General features: G+C 50.2%; 3 protein-coding genes across 3 annotated transcripts; 2 read left to right on the forward strand and 1 right to left on the reverse strand.

Moving 5' to 3' along the window:
* Window positions 1–46: 46 nt before the first annotated feature.
* LOC118502805 (DNA ligase 4-like) lies at window positions 47–4,075 on the forward strand. The gene is made up of 3 exons (XM_036035436.1): window positions 47–258; window positions 325–511; window positions 582–4,075. Exons 2-3 carry the CDS (start codon window positions 371–373, stop codon window positions 3,210–3,212), a joined length of 2,772 nt encoding a protein of 923 aa, XP_035891329.1. The 5' UTR covers window positions 47–258; window positions 325–370; the 3' UTR covers window positions 3,213–4,075.
* LOC118502808 lies at window positions 4,040–12,161 on the reverse strand. Its single transcript, XM_036035450.1, has 5 exons — window positions 11,879–12,161; window positions 10,646–10,946; window positions 7,208–7,414; window positions 6,894–7,109; window positions 4,040–6,757 (listed from the first exon to the last, which is right to left on the reverse strand). The coding sequence occupies exons 2-5, from the start codon at window positions 10,686–10,688 to the stop codon at window positions 4,932–4,934; spliced, it is 2,292 nt and encodes a 763-aa protein (XP_035891343.1). The 5' UTR covers window positions 10,689–10,946; window positions 11,879–12,161; the 3' UTR covers window positions 4,040–4,931.
* A 1,043-nt stretch (window positions 12,162–13,204) lies between these two features.
* On the forward strand, window positions 13,205–15,056 carry LOC118502836 (BTB/POZ domain-containing protein KCTD9). The gene is made up of 2 exons (XM_036035517.1): window positions 13,205–14,219; window positions 14,291–15,056. Exons 1-2 carry the CDS (start codon window positions 13,371–13,373, stop codon window positions 14,405–14,407), a joined length of 966 nt encoding a protein of 321 aa, XP_035891410.1. The 5' UTR covers window positions 13,205–13,370; the 3' UTR covers window positions 14,408–15,056.
* The last annotated feature ends 1,605 nt before the right edge of the window (window positions 15,057–16,661 follow it).

Consider the following 16,661-nt stretch of genomic DNA (forward strand, 5'->3'; position numbering starts at 1 on the left):
GAACGGGCCTAAATGATGCATATCACGAATAAAATGTATGAAAGTCTATTCATTGTACAGGCACTTAAATTCAACTGTCAAACGCTGCTTGATGTACGCGCGCTCTTTGTTTACATCAATCAGCTGTGCATCAGCGTTTCCCATGTCCAGTTACATGATTTGTCGCGAATTTACAAGTAAACGTATGTCTCGCTCGGCAATGGCTGTACGGATAAAAGATCACTGCTAGTGTTGGAAGCAACCGGCCGTCTCTTCGCGGTAAGCTATATTGCTAGGATATGTACGTGTTTGCCAATAATCCCATTCGCTGTACACCGCCGACAGTTACTAGCCGCCGTCCGCGAAATTCGTCAGAGAAATCACCCTCACCATGTGCGCTAAGCAGGATTCGTTCAGTGAACTAAGCTCACTACTGGAAAAGGTTCGCCATGCACCCCTACCGGCCAAGGAACTGATGCTGCGCAAGTTTTTTCAAGACTTCGAACTTTACCGTCAATCGTTTGGTGATGCGGTAAGCAGCATACACGCCCCAACATACAACACGTCAGAGTGACGCGTTTTTTTGTTGTTGTAATAAACAGGACAATAAACCCTCGATCTATCCATCGCTACGGTTGCTGGTGCCGGGAATGGATCGCGCACGTAAAGCGTACGGATTGCGTGAACGAACGCTGGCCGAAGCTTACATACGGGCGTTGGGACTCGATCGGCGCAACGAAGAGGTGCAGCGGTTGCTGGGTGCTGGCAGTGATCTGGCGGAACGACTGGGACCGTTGCTGCACGGTCGCTGTCCAGCCGTCGGTGACCTGACTGTCGGTGACGTGAACAGCCGACTGGATGCGATTGGGGCGGGCCGTGCGGTGGCTGCACGGGACGAGCTGGTGGCGCTGATTGAACGGGGCAGCCCACTGGACCAGCGCTGGTTGGTGCGGATTGTGCTGAAAAATTTGCGGCTCGGTGTGAGCAACCGGCGCATATTGCAGCTGTACCACCCGAACGCGCCCACACTGTACGATGGTGCGAGCGATCTGAAGCAGCTGGTGCAGCAGATCGAGACGCAGGCACCCGCCGGCGAGCTTGAGCTGGTCAGCGGCGGTGGTCCCGTGCTGTTATTAACACACTTTATCCGTCCAATGCTTTGCCAACGGGTGGAGCTTCGACAGGTAGGTGAGCTGTTGCGCCGGGATACGTACTGGTGCGAGACAAAGATGGATGGCGAACGGTTCCAGATGCACTGGGATGGACTGTCGTTTCGGTACTACTCGCGCAACGGGCACGATTACAGTGACGCATTTGGCCGGTCAGCAGACCAGGTGGGCGGTACGCTGACACCCATGCTGGCAACGCTGATCGCACCGACCACCCGCGACCTCATACTGGACGGTGAGATGATGGTGTTTGATCGGCGCGACCTACGGTTTCGGGACAAGTGTGACGGTACGGATGTGAAAGCGCTCCGCACCGGCAATGCGGATCAGCGACCGTGCTTTTGCGTGTATGACGTGCTGTACCACAACGGCCGGTCGCTTACCGGCGTGCCGTACGCAGAGCGGGCCAACCTTCTCCGGCACACGGTGCGCGAACAGTTTGGCTTTCTGCAGCACTGTCGGCGCGAACGGGTACGCGATGCCGAACATCTGATCGAACTGATCAACACGGCCATCGATGCACGGCAGGAGGGTGTGGTGCTGAAGCGCGAGGACGCACCGTACCAACCGAACCGGCGGGCTGGCACCGGCTGGTACAAGATAAAGCCCGACTATATCGAGGGCTTGGTGGTTGACTTTGATCTGCTCGTGATGGGCGGTTTCTACAACCTGCGCCGTACGCACGTAAACACGTTCCTGGTCGGTGTCGGCCGCGGTCCGGGTGAGTATGTCTCGGTGGCGAAAGTATCCATGGGACTCAGTGTGGCCGAATGGCAGCAGCTGAATCAGTCGCTCCGGTCCCACTGGCGAACGGAGCCGGTCGATGGGATGCACTGTGGCCGCACGACACCCGACGTTTGGATTGCACCGGGCAGCTCGATCGTGCTGCAGCTGAAAGGTTCGGAGCTGGTACGGAGTGATTCGTACGCCGCAGGGTACACGATTCGGTTCCCGCGCATCGTTACCACCCGGGCCGATAAGCTACCGGACGAGGTGTGTACGCTAGCGGAGCTCGAACAGCTCGCCAGCGGCACCAGCGGCCATAGTCCGGCCGATAGCAGTGCGCGCACCCGCAAATCGACCAAACTTGCGAAACGGCACGTAACGCTGGAGGATCTCAATGCACCGGCAACGGTACAGCGCCCAAATCGAGCCAAAAAACGATTGATCGCAGCGGAACGCACAACAGCGAGACCGGAACGGGAAGCGTCACCACTGCCGGATGGGATGCTGCACGGGCGGGATGTGTGTGTGATGGCCGTTGGTAATTATCCGGGCGCACCGACGATCGACACGCTCGAGCGGTTGGTGCGGCGACACGGTGGCCGTGCCGTTGCCAACCCGAGTCCGGCCACGTACGCCATTGTGGCCGGCCGGGTAACGTTCAAGGTGCGCAAGTACATGGAAACGGGCCGGTGGGACGTGGTGCGGGAGGATTGGTTGTTGCGTGCCGGGATGGAACACCGACTAGAACCGTTCCGACCGGAGCACATACTCACCGCGACGGAACCGACCCGGATGAAGCTAGCGAAGCAGTACGATCGGTACGGTGACTCGTACACGCGTCCCATCACCCCATCCTCCTTCTCCGCGTTGCTGAGCCGCATGACGGGGGAGGAAGGGCTGCCAACGTCATCGCTCACCTTACGGGAGCTGATGCATGCCGAAACGACACTGCTGGGTGTGCGAATCGCGCGAAGAATGCGCCTGTTCCGAGGACTTTCCGCACGGCTGTATGTAAAGCCGGAGGAGAAGGAGGATGAGGAACAGGCATCATTCGGGGTTGAACGGTACCGGGCGCAGCGTGAAATGTTGCGGTTTGTCCAGCACGGTGGATACTGGCTGCGGGACACCGAACCTGGTGTGGTTCGGTACGTGTTTGTGGCGTCGTCATCGGCGGTGGACCCGCCGCCGTACGGTGATGTGGAAGCTTGGATCGATACGGTCACCGGACCGGATAGGGAACTCACATCGCCGCCGGTTCTCCTGCGCGTGCACTGGATTGGACGCTCCATCGAAGCTGGACGGCTGTGTAACGAGACGGATTTTTTCGTTCCTGACTAACCACGCCAAGGCTCTGCGGGATTGGTGTATGTGTGCCGGGTTTGGCAATAGGTACGCGGCGCCTATAAGCCTACACATTGAACGATTGCAGGGAAAATTTGCTTGAGGGAATAAGAACTAGTCTCTAGTCATGAGGCTCTAGCTACGTTATTTCGTGTAGGTTGTCTGTCTTGTGTTGTTCAACATCCGGACGATGGCTAAAGTCGGTGGATGGACTACGTGATGCGAAGACGCTGCGCACGCACTAACACTAGGATACTTCTTCTTTACGACCAGGACACAGGCCCTTTTTCCGGATGCATACACCAAAGAGAGAGAAACCAGCCCAACAGGAAGAGTTATGAAAAAAGGTGTTAGACTTCAATTTTATTCCATTTCGTTATGCACTGGGAAGGAGAGCGGTGGCGGAGGACGGGGGGGGGGGGGGGGGTGGGAAGATTTTAGAACGATGAGGAAGGATTATCGTAGAACTAGTGTGGACAAAATTATGAAAAAAAAGCGTACGTTAATTACCGGGGACACTGGAGAGCCGCTTCTCCTTCCCCTCACTCCCTCTCCCACCCCTTTTACCCCGCTACCCGCCGGGGATCTTACGCTTTGAGACACTGTTACACTGTTGTTTGCTGACCAAAAAGAAAACAAAAATCTACCGGAAGTGTTACGTGTTGGTGTGTGTGTGTGTCCTGGGAGTTGAGAGTAGGGCAGAAAATCTATCAAAACCGTGCTTTATCGGCAACAACCTATACAGCTACTGTTCAGCAGCGTTGCCTTGCCCCTCGTCCGTCGTTTTTGAATTACATACATTTACATACATACATCTATTAATGTATTTTTAATATAATATACGTTTATATTTCGTGTAAGTGCTGTGTTTTCCTTTGCTGTTTCGCTTCCCCGAATCCAAATTCCAATCATTACAGTTCGTTTTGCATAAATCTGCCAAAGGGTTGTTAGCGGCCCATCGTATATTAGGGACCCTTGCTCCTACCATCGCCACCGGTTTTGTGTATGTGCGTGTTTTCTCTTCTTCTTCTGTTTGTTAATCTTACACTTCTTTGCTTCATTCGATTCATTATTGTATTCTCTTATGTTTTCGTTCGCGGTTTTTGCTTCGTTTGCAAGCGACAATATAGGCCGGATTTACGGTACTCGATCGCACACACATACGCGCATTTATGAAAGAACATTGCAAAGGGGGCAAAAACACGAACTTAGTAAAAACACAGCGAAATCAATGGATAGCTTTAGTAACGTGTATCGTACGGATATTCACGTACAAACCCACTCCAACACACACTCGCAGGATCCGCATACATATGCATGTAACACCGGCGGAGGCGAACAAAAAACCGAATGTACACAGAACACACCGCACAACGATAAGAGCGTTGTTTGTGTTTATGTGTTGTTATTAACAAATTGGCAAACAAAAAAAAAAAACGTGGCGTGTTTAAAAGAAAAGAAAAAAAAAAGAAAAAAAGGCCGTTAGCAGATACGACAAATCATTCGACAAAATAGCTGCCCAACTGTGGGTGTGCTATAGGTAGAAAGTGGCGGCAGCGCGGAGGTAATTGGGAGGGAAAATGGTGGTTGGTAGTTGTGCATCGCATGCACAGCATATTTGCAGATTTCTCTCTCTCTCTCTCTCTCTCTCTCTGTGTGGGTGTGTGTGTGTGTATCGTCTGGTAAAGAGATAGCCTTAGCGGTAGTTGTGAAAATTTATGGGACAACCTTCGGCAGTATGGCACCGAAGAAGCGCAGCGAACGCATCGAAGGCACCATGACGGTGTGCGGCCGCGTCGTTGCAGGTGGGAGGAGCAGGTACAGCGTGGCGACGGCAAAGGACACGGCCGCGGTCGCACGGGCAGCCGCCTGAATGGCGTCGCTCATGGCGATGATCGCTTCCTTCTTCGCGGCGACCGATTCGGCGGTTGCTGCTGTTTCGGCCTTCGTGCCGGTGGCGTCGGCGTCCACTTTGGCGGTGGTCTGTTCCTTGCTGTCGTCCTTAGCGTTTGCCGCCTCGTTGGCAGGTTTCGTAGCGTCGGCGGCGGCGGTGGTGGTGGTGGCGACGGCTGCTGCTTCGGCTTTCTTGCTGGCGGCTAGAGCATCCGCGCCCGCCTTGGTCAGTGTCTCGACCTGGGCGAGCAGTTTGGCGCTGTGTTCCTTGTTGTCTTCCTTAGCGCTTTCCGCCTCGACCGCTGGCTTCGCTTCCTGCAGGACCTTCTCCGCGATCACTTCGGCCGCCTTGGCCGCCCGTGCCGCCAGCAGCGTCGCGGCATTCACCTCCGCAGTCAGCTCTTCCAAGTTTAGGTGTGAAGTGGTGGTGGTGGTGGTGGTAGAGTTCGTTTTCGTGTTCGCGTCCGGATCCGTGACCGTTTGGGAGGTGGTGGTGGTTGCCAGCTTCATACAGGCTGCAGTCGCTTTCTTGGCGGCCTGGTTGGCGGCGGACGTTATAAAGACCACATCGTTTTCGTCGAACTCGCCGGGTTTCGGCTGCAGGTCACACCGGAGCCAGATCTGCTTCGGCTCGTTAGTGTTCTTGTCCGGCACCGAGATGTGCATGTCGGTCAGCTTTTGCAGCAGCTCGTTCACCTGCACCTGTTCCTCCGTATCCTCACGCTTCGGGAAGATCAGCTGACACCGGCCGTTGCGGCTCTGGCTGATTTTGGCCGGATAGCAGTCCCGTTTGCGCAGCTCCTCCTTGAACTGTTTGAACGGCACAGAGAACATGTTCGAGACGCGGATACGCACGCTATCCTGCAGCTGTCGGGGTGGTTTTATTGGCCGTACACGCGCATCACGGCCACTGTTACTGCCCGCGTTCTCGCCACTCCCGGACTTCCGGTAGTTGTTCCGGAACGAACGCATCTTGCCATCCTTGTTGTTCCTGCGTTTGCGCGGCTGTTGGGTGTCACCACCATCACCACCAGTTCGGTTCTGGTTTTCGTTCCGGTTCCGGTTCTGGTTCTGGTTCGGTTCAGGTTCAGCGTCGTCGTCCGGACGATCGTAGGCTGGCTTTTTCAAGCCTCGTTTGGAGCGTCTTCCCTTCTTCTGACCACCACCAACACCACCACCACCACCAACACTACCACCGTTGAAGGAACCACGTGTACGCCGCTTGGCGATGCTCTCGACATCCGAACCTTCCTCCTTCAGCTCAATCTTCTGGCCCTCGTCCTCTAGCCGCTTCTTCAGTGGCTTCAACACACGCAAAATTTCGAGCCGCCGGGCGGAGAGCAAATCCCACTGGACACCGATCGTTCGCTGTTCCGGTCGTGGCTCGACGCGAATTACACGACTAGGCGTGACGATCAGGTCGACGGTAAAGTCATAGTTTTGGAACAGCACCGGATCAAACGCCGGGTACACCTGCTCATCAGCCACGGTAGTGGCGATCACGGTTTTCGGTGTTATCACACCCAGACTGTGCAGAATCGCAATCTCCAGATCGACTATCCCGTTGCCCTTCCCGATGCGCTGACCTCGCTCCGACACGGCAACGCATCCGACCACAATCATGTCCAGTGGTTCGGCCTGATCAATACCTGTTGCGATAGAGCGAGAAAACAGCTACATTACTCACTTGTCCCCGGCTCTCCCACTCTTTTTTTCTCTATCCATTCCTAAAACGCGATCTTCTTCCATGAGCTACCATTTTTGAAATCTATATACGTTACGCACCGAGCTCTTCGTATGTGTCGCCGCGGGCCAACACCTTGACGATGTTTTGATTCTGCACCTGTTCAAGGTCAATCTCGTCCAGATTTTCCGGCGCCTTGATCTTTGCGTACAGATACTCGGACTTTTGCGTCGGTGCAACGAACAACGTTTTCTTCGACTTCAGCACATGCAGCTTCACCGCTTCCTGCGCCCGATCAATGTTCACTTTGATCGATGCTGAAAAATGATCGGGTGCGATAAGAAAGGGAGGGAAGGTTACACAAGCACACAAAGGCACACCGTTCGAGCGCGATTCTAGCACCCTCTACACTTACTCGCTTCCTTGAACTCGGGCGTTTCGGCGAGCAGGTTGGCCGCCTTTTCCGCATCCGGGAAGAGTGGAATCTTTCGGTTAATATAGCGGGCAAATCCAGAATGTTTGTCGTAGAGGCGTTTCACCCACTTCCATGTCTGCAAACGGTACGTGCGTTTTGTATGAGGGATGGATTCATTCGATTCGAGCGTCTTTTCTGCTCTTTCATCTAGAAAAAAAAGAAGAATCGAAAACAACGAATTAATAAAGATACGGGGTGAACAGATATGTGACCAAACTAAAGCTAATAATTGCAATAAAAAAAGAACGACGATAACTTGTATGAATAATCGAAATTAGTTTTGCGCACTCGTTCGAAGGCGCCTGTTTACGTTTGTATGCGTGGGGGGGTGCTCCCGTTGCAAATCTTCTTGGATTGATAGCAGAGGCGCGCATTTTTGGCATTTGATTGATGAACTCCAACCACTCGTAACACCGAGGCAGATGTTGATGAAATAGAGGCCGTCGTGCCAGTGTTAAGTGTAACGATGTTTTTGATTGCAGGGTTGAAGTGGGATTAAGCTGCCGCGCCGGTGCAAGTCGCATATACTTTCTTCGCCTGGAACACTTACATTACGTCGGATGCTTGGACGGACACACACGCTAACTAAAACACTATAAAGTCAAACAACTGTTGGATGCAATTCCTATTTAAGATTGTGAAAGCAGAAACCGAAACTCTTCATATCATTCCCTTTTATACATTGCTCGTTGGGGTTCGAGAGCTTAGCTTTGGATTAAGTAGAATCGTGCCAATCATCTCTCTAATGGCTTCGGGCGGCCTTTAAATTTGAAAAACAGTTTCGCTATTTTACACCTCTTACTAAATACAACTTTGCAAAAACCTTTCGTGTTTCGAAGCGCGTGGAGCGTTATTTAATGATGCAGCAAATATTCATCCGAAAAAAAAACCCCCGGGGGTTGTTGCTAATTTCTTTTGGCTTATTTAATAAATTTTGCCTACGTTTCGCGGTTTAGTTTTGCAGTAAAAGAATATGCTGTCTACATATCGTCACCGTCCGGTGTTGTGTGGTCATCCGGGCCAGTATTTTTGGTAAGCTGAGCAGCATACACATGTGCACCGGAAGAGGCAACTTGATGCCACATCGATAGAGGCGCGCGCGCGCGAATGTGTGTGGGTATGTATACTCGAATACCAGCGACCATGTATCGCTGGAAGAACATAGCGACGAAAACACATCACTCAATGGGTGAAAGAAAGTAGGGTGGTAACGGTAAAGCACTGTAGGAAATCTTCGTTCGAAGTAAATTTACCAGCGGAAACAGAGTGCCGCGAAGTGGGGTACAACGCACTACTGCGCTCTTGCTACCCGTTGCTGACGCTATTTTCGGGGTTCGGCGGTGCATTTGTTACTTTTTTCTTCTTCTCTTTGCGTGGTGGTGTTCAGGCGTAAATGTAAGCGGCGAAGGGTTGAGGGCAGAAACAATTGATGCGAATCGGAATGTGGATGTCCTTATACGACGACGCGCGTATCATCATCATCGTCACGTACCAGATGAGACCATCAGACGCACGGGATCGGAAGGGGGGGGGTTGATGATCGATAAAATGATCTCATCGCAACACGCTCCCGCTGCATTACACAGCCACAAACACACACACACACACACTCATTGCCAGCCCCATATTGGTGGAAAAGGGGGAAATCAGAAAATAAAATCTGCTGTGCTGACGCAGCTAAGAATGCCGCTACACGATCATGCGAGGGGAGGAAGGAGAACACACAGCTCATATTTTTCCGGCTTCAGTTAATTGCACGCATATCCCTCAAACCTTTGTGGCACATAAAATGAACGAAAAAAAAAATTGCCATACGAGTGTTTTGTGATCAATTTCACAATCCACCTCTCACGCTCACCTGCAACAACAACACGAGACGGAGGAACTCGTCGCTCCATACTGCTGTGTGTGATCGCGTGGTGAATCCGCGCGCACGCGTGAGATGCATCGTCAAGTGTGGAGCGCGCGCGCGCGATCGCGCGTGTGTGTGGGTCATCCCATGATGATCACCTCACTACCACACCAAACACCACGGATACCCACCCACCCGTGATGGGGGTCTTTTGTGCACTGATTCTTGAAGGCAGGTAAGTGGGCCAGAGTGAGAGTGGGAGGGGGGGGGGGGGTGGAAGGTACACATACAATTTCTGTACGTGTGCGTTTAGCTCCCGGCTGGCTCATCTGATCTGATCGACGCGATTAAATTTGCTTAGAAAAGTCTAATTTGTGTGTGTGTGTGTCTTTGTCGGAAGTCCGGAGAAATGTTTTCTTATGAGATCACTTGCTTGCTGTCTTCCAATTTCAGCCCTTATCAGCCATTTTATAAGGCTGGGAGCAGCTCACTTACAGCACGAAGGAAACACCGGCCTACCCCCGCGATCGATTTCATGATCACCGGAATCTTTGCAAAGATTATTTGTGAATGTTGAGCTTTTTTCGTCTACAAGGTACAACCATTACCACAGGTAGAGCACTTCATTAGCTTATCTCTCAAGATGTTTATATATTACCGGTTGGACGTGCAGCGCATTTCAGGCTTCAGGCTGTTTGTGTTATATGACCTAAAAAAAACATGCGTCAACCGGCAATTCATAGGGATAGAATTGCCCATAGTTGTGTGTATGTGTGTTTACTGTAAAAAAACACTCCGGCACAAACACCTACACACACACAAGCACGCCACAGTTTGCCCGAACTACCAGAGATGAAAATAACAATGATTTCACGTATCGTAGTACCACCACTCGCAGGCCGTGTGTGAGATGATTTCACCTCGGGCTATCATGCGTGAGCGCACTGGTGCTGCTAGTCATAAAACCGCAGGTGGTGAGCAAAACAAATGTGCAAACATGAGACGATGTGCTCATCACACCTCATTCACATCTCTCAACCCCTGGTGCGAGAATCCCAGTCCAGTCCAAGCACCGGCCAACTTTCGCCGACAGCAAATGCATTCTCTGCGCGATCGCTCGCTCGATCCAGTATTGTCGCGGAAAATTTTACATCTTAAAATAGTTCCTAAAAATCCAAAAGCACACATTCAACCAGGTTCCGTCTCGTTCCTTCGCGTACGAGGTGGTCACCGCGTGTGGCGAGCCGGCGTTGGTTTTTTGTAGCGGTGCATGTGTGCTGCTGCTAGGGACACACCACTACACATCCCCACGAAAGGAGGAGCGGTTGTAAGGAATGTTAAAAGACGGAAAGAAGAATTCTCCATCCACTTCATTACCCTGTATGGAAATACGCGTTGACCAGACGCGCGTGGCTGCCCATCATGCGTTACCCCATCGCACCACCGTACCACCCTGGGGTTCGGGGCTTGCAAAACAACAACAAAACGCCATAGGAAAAAGCTATCATCTTTCTTCTATTACTCACCCCCAATCTTCGGGTTACTGTCGTCGGAATCGCTGTAGGCCATTTTGGAGTTGCTGGCGCTGCTGCTATTTCGCTTCGTCCGCGTTCCGGCAAATTCGTCCGTTATAACCACAGCAAACGGCTTTTTATTGCACCGGTTTTGGGGTCGGTTCGAAAACGGTTACCTTAACGGTCCGTGGAGCGCGAATACGACCTGCTGCTGCCTATGCCGAACCGAAGCTCGATCACGCACACTCACGCGCACTAGCAATAGCCCACTCTGGATGCGTCCTTTCTGGTGATAGTTTTATCCGTGTTTGCGCTAGAAATTTAACGAAGTAATAGTGGAGAAAAAAAGGGAATTGTTAATCTACCGGTAGGAAGGAAAATCTGGCCGAGAAACGGTTTCTTGACCATTTGTGCGGCTATCAGCCAAACACAAATGCACATACACACCAGAGATACTATCTCGTTTACTCACAGGCCACCCAGAAATAGACACACGCACACACACACCTACTTGTGTGCGGCGTGGTATTGTAAAAAGTGATTCGCTTTGCTTCTGTGTCCCGAATTGGCAGGATGAAGGATTCAGCATTACTGAATTAGGCAACAAGGTGTGTATGTGTGTATTGCAAAATAGATAAGTGCAGCATCAATAAAACGATATTATTACAAATTTCTGTAAACGAATTTTAACATACTTCAGCCAAAGCGGGAACGCATTGCCGCCTACAGAAAAAAAGAGAAAGAACAGAGGTGAGGCTGATGCTTCCTGCACACGCATACACAGCCGGCTGCTATATCCAGAGACACTATCTCGCTTACTCACAGGCCACCCAGGAATAGACACACGCACACACACCTACCTGTGTGCGGCGTCGAATTGTAAAGTGATTCGCTTTGCTTCGGTGTATCCCTAATTGGGAGAAGCAGGACAGCACGATGAAGGAAGCAGCATTACTGAATTAGGCAACAAGGTGTGTATGTGTGTATTGCAAAATGGACAATTGCAGCATCAATAAAACGATATTATTACAAATTTCTGTAAGTAAATTTTAACATACTTCAGCCAGTGCGGCAACGCATTGTCGCCTAAAGAAAAAAAGAAGAAGAAAGAACAAAGGCGAGGCTGATGCTTCCTGCACACGCATACACACATGTATACACAGCCGGCTGCGCTTCACAATTGTGTGTGGCTGCATACTTTTCCTAACCTTACAAAACAAAAAATGCAAATGGCGAAATACTTACATTCAGTGCTTTCTCGCGTTTACCGATGCGGCTTTCACTGCAAAACACTCACACACACACACACACACCGGTGCGGTAACCGCAAAAGGGCTGGCGATAGAACAAAAAACGTTGTTTTTTATTCTTGCTGCTTCGGGAGACCGACTCTGTGTGTTTTTTTTCGTTCTCTGTTGTCGCACAATACAATTAGGAACTGTTGTGTTTGGTTATGCACAGCACACGGGGTAACACGTCCGTTCAACTCAACGTTTGATAGTTAGTGATGTGCGGCGTTCCGGATTACACAGTGACAAGCAATCCGTTGCTGCCCGTTCTGAGAGCGTCTGTTCCGACGATGCGAACGGCCCAAGCGGCAGAAACCGGTGTCGTGATGAGCCAACTCGTTTGACTGCGCTATATGAAGCGGTTTATTAAGCCGAGCATCCGAAACGATAGCTGCAAACTGCAGTTACAGCCTTAATACATCACATTTCGCAATTGAGATGCTTACGTAGCTTCTGTAAGCCAATTAAAATGGTCAGGATAGAGGAAGGGGGATTTAATCGAATAATAAGCAATATTTCATCCGACTTATTCAACCATTTTTAACCACACTGAAAGCACACTGTGCATAAATCCTACAGTGCCTAACAAATTTTGTCAGCGGGGGCCTTCTCGAGTCTGTTACCTAATTATTTATTTTATTTACTATTTATTATTTATTGATATAATTTTTAAAATTAATTTATATGTACTTGTAATCGTCTACACACGCGGTGTTGTCAATACGGCGTCAAGCCATCTTACTAGAAATATAAAAAAATATTTTTTTAAAATTATTATAAATTATTATTACAACAATTTTTAACACTTCTGTTTAACTCAGTAGCGAAAAGTGAGGTCCTTGAGTAGGGGAGGGGGTGGGGGAGGATGAGGCATCTGTTCAGACTTTAGCCGGGCATCTATTCAGACTTTAACCAAATTATTTAGGCTTTTGCCCTACTGGAGCTGTATGCCGGTTGGGAATGTGGAACTGTCATCCGTTCTTCATGGCTGGAACGATTCATTCCGTTCCGGTCCATTTTATAACACCCATTTTCTCTAATTTTTTTTGTCCACCGAAAGCATACAGACTGATCGTGCAGCAGTGGTTAGAAAATGACCGTAAACACAAATCAAAATTGCACCACAATTCGTTCAACCTTTACCTATCGGGCCAAACAATAAATGGCCATAGTTGTGCCGTGTCTGCATATCCTACTTCGGAGAAGTGCATTAGAGTGTGTAAACGCGCTGGAGCGCTCTCTTCAAGAAACCAAAATAAGGAGCTGTCAAATGGAATGGGAGGTGCAAAACACTGTCATGACCAAGGTGTATGTATCCATATACCTTGATCTAAACGTAAAAAATCGGGTGCAAAATGCCAAACATGACATTTGCCATGATTCGATCTCTGTCCTATATAGGCTTTGGTGGGATCTATCATTAAAGGACACGACAAGCAACACACACGATGGAACCGAACGGGGTCGATTCGACAACGGAGGCGACGGCCAACAACCTGCCAGCGGCACCATCGTCAGCCACACCAGCAGCGGAACGATCCAGCTGGGTTACGCTGAACGTGGGTGGGGAAATTTTCACCACCACCCGGTTAACTTTGACGAACCGCGAACCGAACAGCATGATCGCGCGGATGTTCGCCCAGGATCAGCTGAAACCATCGGACCAGGATGCGCACGGTGCGTATCTGATCGATCGGAACGGGTACTACTTCCGCCCGATATTGGACTATCTGCGGCACGGGCGTGTCGTGTGCGACAAGCACGTTAATTTGCAGGGCGTTCTGGAGGAGGCCCGATATTATGGGCTGGACGGGTTGGTGTCGCTGATCCAAGACATCCAGCAGGCGGATGTGTCGCTAACGCGTCTCGACTTTATACGCACGCTCGTCGCCTCGTCACACACGACCGAGCTCCGTTTCCAGGGCGTACACCTGGCCGGCATCAACCTGTCGAAGATGGATCTGCGCAACATCAACTTCAAGTACGCATGCCTCTCCCACTGCAACCTGTCGAACGCCAACCTGAGCTGGTGCTGTCTCGAGCGGGCGGAACTGCGGTTCGCCAACCTGGAGGGTGCCAAACTACACTCGGTGATGGCAAGCTGTGCGGATCTGCAGGGGGCGATCCTGAAGGGCTGCGATCTGACCAGGTGTAGTCTCGAAAGCGCTAACATGAAGGGTGCCACGCTGGAGGGTAGCACGATGGATGGCGTTAGTTTGCGTGTAGCCAATCTGAAGTCTGCCAACATGCGCAACTGTACGCTGTACGATGCGGATATGGCCGGGGCCAATCTTGAGGTAAGCTGGAACACACGGGCACGTTGCCAACTCAATCACCCGTAACGTTTATTTCTTCCCCCTATTCGTAGGCCTGCGATCTTACCGGTTGCAATCTGGAGGGAGCAAACCTACGCGGTGCTAACCTGAAAGGTGCTCAGCTGGAAAAGCTAATAACACCCGTGCACATGTCGCAAATCGACATCTAATCTTCCAGCCATCTGTCCACCAAGGGTATACTGTACAGAGCAGGGCGCGCAGTTAAAGAGTCTGTAAAGAAGCAGAGCAACGCGATCATTCCATTTGGCAGGGTCGTTTACATGTACATAGTTTAGAGCTTAAAGATAATAGAATAGAATCACATGCATACGTAACGAACGAACGAGCCATCCAACGCGTATAAGCCTACTGTTAAGCTTTGTTTAACTGATACGTAAGTTTATTAAACGTTTCAGCACAAATGCTATTGTCCTGATTTACATATATGTTGCCTGAGTTTGCAAGACGCCAAGACGTAAATTAGCAAAATAGGTCCGAAAATACGCTTTAGAATCTTTCTTGTCTATCAAATCTGTTAAATATTGATTATTCTCTTATTGAGTTCGATGCTAAAACGGATACCGAAAGATTGAGTGTGGTAAAAGTTGCATCAGAGTCGTTTACAGTCTGAGCAGAAGAAGAGACGTTGTGCTGGATACTTCCGCATAGATAGAGCAGTTATTCGGAGCTACCAACGAACGGTGGGTTTCGCATCACTTACCGGGCAGTGTTCATCCTCAACACGCGACCCAACACGTGATCTGAATCATAGCAAGTGCCTCCGCTGGCGATGCTGAATAAATGCTGAATCTAATGTTATGGACAAAGACTATTAAGACTCTTAACACTTAAGACTTCAGACTTCAGAGACATCCAGATTTTTTTTATATCATTTAGTTATAGCGGCTTTGGGTCTTTGAGAGCTCATTCGCCTTTTTTAGGGAGACCATCCAAGAAGCCAGCAAGTATCGGAGAACTGGAAAGATAAGCAAAACACCAAAACATAGCTCCAGTTTGGGATATCACCTCTCTCAAGAAAAGCTCTAGAGGTACCGGATATTGCGTCAAGAATGGGTGCAACTTTCCTTCGCCCATCGAAGGTCACAAAGCTTCATTCGTTATACGTTTGGAAAGCTTTCACTGCTCGTACGGCGGACAATGCTATGGGTTGCGCTCTGTTGCCACAGCATTGCTCTAGCAACGGGAAGAAATTCCCCCCCTTTGCCTGTGCTTAAACCTTCGGTCCCGCGGTTGCAAGTCTACGCGCGAATCGTGTCTTAAAATATTAATTTACAGCCAGCTCATCAATATTCATTGACGAAAAAACAGTTAATGAGTTTTCGCTTCCGCTTACCGGGCGAGCTGCCATCCGATGTATTTAAAACCCCGACTAAAGGAAGGGTAAAGATGGCGCCCGCCAGCGTACACTACCCTTTTTTTTCTCTCTAAGTTGAACTATTCACCGACCTATTGCCAGGTTTTGGCTTCACTTTTCGCTTCCCTTACGCGAATCGCAAGAGCAGCAACGTGCGCGTGCGGGCAGAGGGGGAAAGAACAAACGAGCGAGCTAATATTGACGAAGGATGCGAACCGCGGATTAGCTGATGGTCGAACGGACTTTAAAATGGTGGCTTTTGCGTGGTACGTGAAGAAGTGAAGCGTCACGTCAGGAGGCAAATTATCTTGCAGACGGAAGGTCTCGTAAGCGGACGAGGGACAACGGCGATGAGTTTAAAAGCGGATGGCAACTTTGTTGAGGTTAGAAAGCGCGCGTGAGGATCTTCAGCTTCATTTTGTTGTCGTGTAGCTTAGTGGTGGTAGAACGGAAGCTGAACTGAAGTTGATGTTAGATTCATATCTAGAGTTAAAAAGAGCGAAGCGTAGGGGCAGCAGGAAGGATTGTCAAAGACTTGCAATCGACTGGTGGGGACACATTTTTTTGTAGTTGCTAACAGCGGAAACACCTTCCGGAGATCAATCAAAAGTTTTCTCGCTCCAGCTCACAACCCCTGACACATTCTCGCCTGTATTTTTGTAGTTGTTGTTGGTCTGTTCTGTTTACTGCTCATGATGTCAGCGTTGGCGATGGAAACAGGCCTACAGAGTCCCGATAGTAGGGGGTTTGCTGCATCCACAACCACCGGATGGTGAGATGGTGCAGCGTTCTGCGTGTGTGGGTATGTGTGTTGTGGCATTTTCAGCGTGATGTTATGCGGATGACGGTTCTGCCAGTTAGTATAAAAGGAAACATGATATCAGAACGAACCTGTTCCAAGCACTAAAAAAAATCGGCAGTTCCCTATGGGTGGTCAACGTTGAAACTCCAGCCAGGAGCTTTATGCAATTGATTTGACCGTCGTGGTGCCACGCAACTGAATTCACTGACACTGGAGCACTTTTTTCCGACACTTTGAAATTTTGTTT

Source organism: Anopheles stephensi, chromosome X (assembly GCF_013141755.1).
Source record: "Anopheles stephensi strain Indian chromosome X, UCI_ANSTEP_V1.0, whole genome shotgun sequence".
Lineage (NCBI taxonomy): Eukaryota > Metazoa > Arthropoda > Insecta > Diptera > Culicidae > Anopheles > Anopheles stephensi.

Coding starts and splice junctions, on each gene's coding strand:
- LOC118502805 (XM_036035436.1), top strand. CDS start 371: ATGTGCGCTAAGCAGGATTCGTTCAGTGAACTAAGCTCACTACTGGAA. Junction 512..581: donor GTCAATCGTTTGGTGATGCG/GTAAGCAGCATA, acceptor TGTAATAAACAG/GACAATAAACCCTCGATCTA.
- LOC118502808 (XM_036035450.1), bottom strand. CDS start 10,688: ATGGCCTACAGCGATTCCGACGACAGTAACCCGAAGATTGGGG. Junction 7,415..10,645: donor CAGTAACCCGAAGATTGGGG/GTGAGTAATAGA, acceptor TTTTTTTTCTAG/ATGAAAGAGCAGAAAAGACG. Junction 6,758..6,893: donor CGACACATACGAAGAGCTCG/GTGCGTAACGTA, acceptor CTATCGCAACAG/GTATTGATCAGGCCGAACCA.
- LOC118502836 (XM_036035517.1), top strand. CDS start 13,371: ATGGAACCGAACGGGGTCGATTCGACAACGGAGGCGACGGCCAACAAC. Junction 14,220..14,290: donor TGGCCGGGGCCAATCTTGAG/GTAAGCTGGAAC, acceptor CCCTATTCGTAG/GCCTGCGATCTTACCGGTTG.